General features: G+C 62.7%; 1 protein-coding gene across 1 annotated transcript; it reads right to left on the bottom strand.

Moving 5' to 3' along the window:
- Nucleotides 1–1,382: 1,382 nt before the first annotated feature.
- On the bottom strand, nucleotides 1,383–2,261 carry LOC124092125 (palmitoyltransferase ZDHHC3-like). Its single transcript, XM_046443483.1, has one exon. The coding sequence runs from the start codon at nucleotides 2,259–2,261 to the stop codon at nucleotides 1,383–1,385; it is 879 nt and encodes a 292-aa protein (XP_046299439.1).
- Nucleotides 2,262–3,817: the final 1,556 nt, after the last annotated feature.

The following is a 3,817-nucleotide window of genomic DNA, read 5'->3' as shown; positions in this document are numbered from 1 at the left end:
CTGAGCCCTTCTCGGGCAGTCCTGCTCTCTGGTCAGCGTCCCCAGCAAGCCCCGGGCCCCGTGCTGTCTCCGGGCACTTTCCTCCGTCTGTCTGCAGCCTGCCCCAACCTGGCACAGGTGGCTGGGAGAGACACCCTCAACCCCGGGGGAATGGCTAAAACAAATGGGTAACAACAAAAGCACACAAGAGGGTGCACAGGAAACAGCCCCCTCCCCCTGCGGTGGGACGTGAAAGGTGAGGGACTGGACGTGTGATACGCTGGGACCAGGGGACGCACCTGGGCATTGACCCCAGAGCAGCCGAAGCCTTTACACACACGTTCAGAGCAGCTTTACCTAAAATAACCCCGACGGGAAGAACCCAACGCCCTTCAATGGGCAAATGGCCAAACCAATTGCAGAACACACCCCACTGACTACCCACAATCAAACGAATCGGCTTTTCACGTGGGCAACATTCCAGTGGATCTGGAGGCATTCTGTTGTGTTGAGGAAGGCAGCCTCAGAAGATGCGCGGGGACAGTTCCAGGCACAGCATCCTGGTAGGAACCGCGGGCGACCAGGAACGTCAGCTGCTGCTGAGTCAGGGGAAGGGACAGGTGGCCCCTCTACACAATGGCCGTGTGGTGTACACACAAACCCACGTGCACACGCGTGCTCTGTGGTGGGACCTGAAGCGTCCACCAGGCAGGTGCCAGCAGGCAAGGCCTTGTCATGGGGGACCCAGGAAGGTCCTGGGGCCTCTTGTATTTCTGACAACCACACGGGGATCTCTAGCTACCTCAAAACCAAACAGTTATTTTTTGCCTGAGATCCACCAACATTCCCAAGGAACATCCGAGGCAGTCTTGCCCAGCGTGCCCAGAAAACAGTGGGAAAGAACCACAGACCCCCCACTTCCAGCGGCTGGCGTGACCTGGAGTGAGACACACCAGGGGAGGCCCACAGGACAAAGCAAACAGATGGGCCACCTCATGGCCACCCGGGGAGCAAAAGCCCTAAGTGAAATATTGGCTCAGCAAATCCAGCAGGTGACACAAGCTGATGCCCGGGACAGTAGGGCTCCTGAGCTGGACAGGGCAGAGAGGCCCGGCTCACCACAGGGTGGTGGCTGGCAGGCAATTACTTCAGCGTGAGCAGGGTGGCCACAAATCCACGGTACTTTATTCACAGCTGTGTGCATTTGATGGCTCTCCACATTACAGGCCAAAAAGGGGCAGCAGGTTCCACTTCTGCCTTGGACCTTCTCTGAATAGTGGTCACAGCTCTTCTGCTCAGAGGAGAGCCAGGGATCTTACTCTCTGTCGCTCGGCCTCTTCCCCCGGCCTCCGAGTGACTGACAGGCGGTGCCCTAAGGGCTCTGGCCCCGGCTCCATCCACCCTCAGACCACCCAGTGGTGGTCATCGACTCTCTGAGGCTCCGGGGAGGCAAAGGGGTTGAGCCAGTCCAGGGAGACACGGTGGCCAAACACGGCCTTCAAGCTGGACCACGGGGACCCTTTGCGTGGCAGCCCGCGGTCCCTCTGCAGCCGCTGGATGAGGGTCCTGTCGGTGCAGATGGAGTACATTTGCATGGCGAACATCGTGGAGTTGAGGAGGAACGCTATCAAGGCCACCAGGAAGAGGTACATGAGGGAGCGGCGGGGGGACACGGTGCTGTGCCTGTCCCACTCGCCCCGCGCGTGGCTGCGCATGACAGGGACGCCGAGCAGCAGCAGCAGGTGCAGCGAGGCCAGCCCCATGTACAGCGTGAAGAGCACGAAGTACTTCTGGTTGTCCTCGCCCACGCAGTTGTTGACCCAGGTGCAGTGGTGGTCCATCTTGCGGACGCAGCGCCCGCACACGCAGCAGTGGTGCGCGCGCGGCGGCTTGGCGCTGCAGCACCGGAGGCAGCGGGCCTCGGGGGCGCTGCCCGGCGCGCGGCCCAGGGGCACGGCGCCGGGGTCGGTGAGCATGGCCCGCGCGGCCTGCAGGTGCAGCAGCAAGCCGTTGGCCAGGCTGTAGGCCAGGCTGTAGGCCAGGTCCCGCGCAGGCAGGAACAGCTCGCGGGTGGTCACCCACGCGGTGCCGAAGGTCAGCACCCAGGTGCTCACGGCGAACACGATGCCCAGGATGTCCCACACGAACCAGGGCCGGCGCAAGGGGCCCAGCCTCGGGCACAAGGGGCCCAGCCTCGGGCGCACGGGCTGCAGGGTGCGGAGTGGCCCCAGCTGGGGCTTCTGGTCAAGCGTGTGAGGCGCGGGGACCGGGGCGGGAGCCATGGGCGCCCCGAGCAGGCTGTGGCACGGTGTCCTGGTGCCAGGCCTGGGCCCTGCGTGGTGCCACTAGCGGGGACAGGGTCCCTGTGCCTCCTCGCGCCTCTGCCCGGTGACTGGTGTCCCGCCTGGGCCCGTCTCCCGCTGGGGCACGTTGGGAGGCCCCTCCCGCGTTCTAGAATGGGCCCTTAGGGCTTTGTGAACTCAGAAAGGAGGCCCCGGTGCTGGCCACGGAACACCCCGAGGTGTCCCCTGGGGCAAGGCCGGCCCTGGCCCGTAGAGACGGGAGGGAGGAGCCACTACGCTGGTCTCGGCTGTCAGAAGGGGACACTGAGACAAAGGGAAGTCACTGCAGGTGGCGGTGAGTGACCAGGTGAGGAGTCCACCTCTGGCTCTCATCCAGAGCCTGGCCTTTGCCTTGCTCTGTGCTGGTCTGGAGGGGCCACCAGGCTGAGGTCTCAGGACGGTGACAGCAGACACACCCCAAACAGCAGCAGCGGTTGATGAGTGGAGTCAGGGCGTGGCCATATCTGCATTCTGAAAGGACCAGGCCTGATCTAAGAAGCAGGTCCTCAGTGGACACCATGGCATGGAGCCCAGTCCCCAAACACCTATGGCACAAGAGCAGGAAGAGGTGACCTATCCTCAGGGAAGAGTGAGAGGAGTGGAGAGGTGTGAATGTCACCCTGTGTGTAGACATGATGATGTTGCTGCTGGTATAGAGAAGTCATTGGCAGGTTGCATTAATGGGAGAATAGCATGAAGAATCAGGGAGGGGACAGTAGCCTGCATTTGCATCACCTTGGGAAATGTGTGCCCAGAGTGGCCCAGCAGCAGTCAGATGAGGAATCTGGGGGAGTGGGATGGGAGAGATAATGAGGAGGGGGACCCTGCTCCAGTCTCTGTTGAGTGAGCTGTGCAATGGTGAGGGGCAGGGCTCTGCTGGGGGTGGGTGGCAGTGTGCAGGATGCTGGCAGGTGTGGGTGAGGGTCTGCAGGAGGAGCTCGTCACAGGACTCGTCCACACAAGGCCACCGTGCCCCCCCCCGCCCCCGTGTCCTTTTAAACAGTTGGGCCGCAGGGATGGCTGGGGACAGGGTTTGTGACACAGCCACCTCCAGTGTGAAGTTCAGTGTCCTCGTGGTTCGCACGGGTCCCTGGGACCTGCAGCACCTCTGAACTAGTCACCCGCTTCCCTGCAGCTCGTGAAATGGCCTCCCGCTTCTGGGCAAGGGGCCGTGGGCGGAGGGGTCCAGTGCCTGAGGCTCATTCTGCGTGTCCAGGCCACCTGCAGCCTCTGACCGGTTTCCTGCTCCTGGAGCACACCGGTTCCCCCGGAGCCCCCTGGATTCCCCTAGAACACAACAGATCCCCCAGAGCACCCCAGAGCTCCTAGAACACACTGGATCCCCCCTGGAACACACCGGATCCCTCAGAGCACCCTGGAGCCCCCTAGAACACAAGATCCCCCGGAGTACCCCACAGCCCTCTGGAACACACCGGAGCCCCCTGAGCCCCCTGGAGCCCCCTAGAACACACTGGAGCCCCCCTGGAACACACCGG

The sequence above is a fragment of the Marmota monax genome, unplaced genomic scaffold (assembly GCF_021218885.2).
Source record: "Marmota monax isolate L192 unplaced genomic scaffold, Marmota_monax_Labrador192_F-V1.1 WCK01_AAM20220418_F8-fsc00234, whole genome shotgun sequence".
NCBI classification, from domain to species: domain Eukaryota; kingdom Metazoa; phylum Chordata; class Mammalia; order Rodentia; family Sciuridae; genus Marmota; species Marmota monax.
The sequence above is the reverse complement of the archived record's forward strand: the minus strand, read 5'-3'. Positions and strand labels throughout refer to the sequence as shown.

What these genes read in the sequence shown, in the direction of transcription:
- LOC124092125 (XM_046443483.1), bottom strand. Translation starts at nt 2,261, where the DNA reads ATGGCTCCCGCCCCGGTCCCCGCGCCTCACACGCTTGACCAGAAGCCC.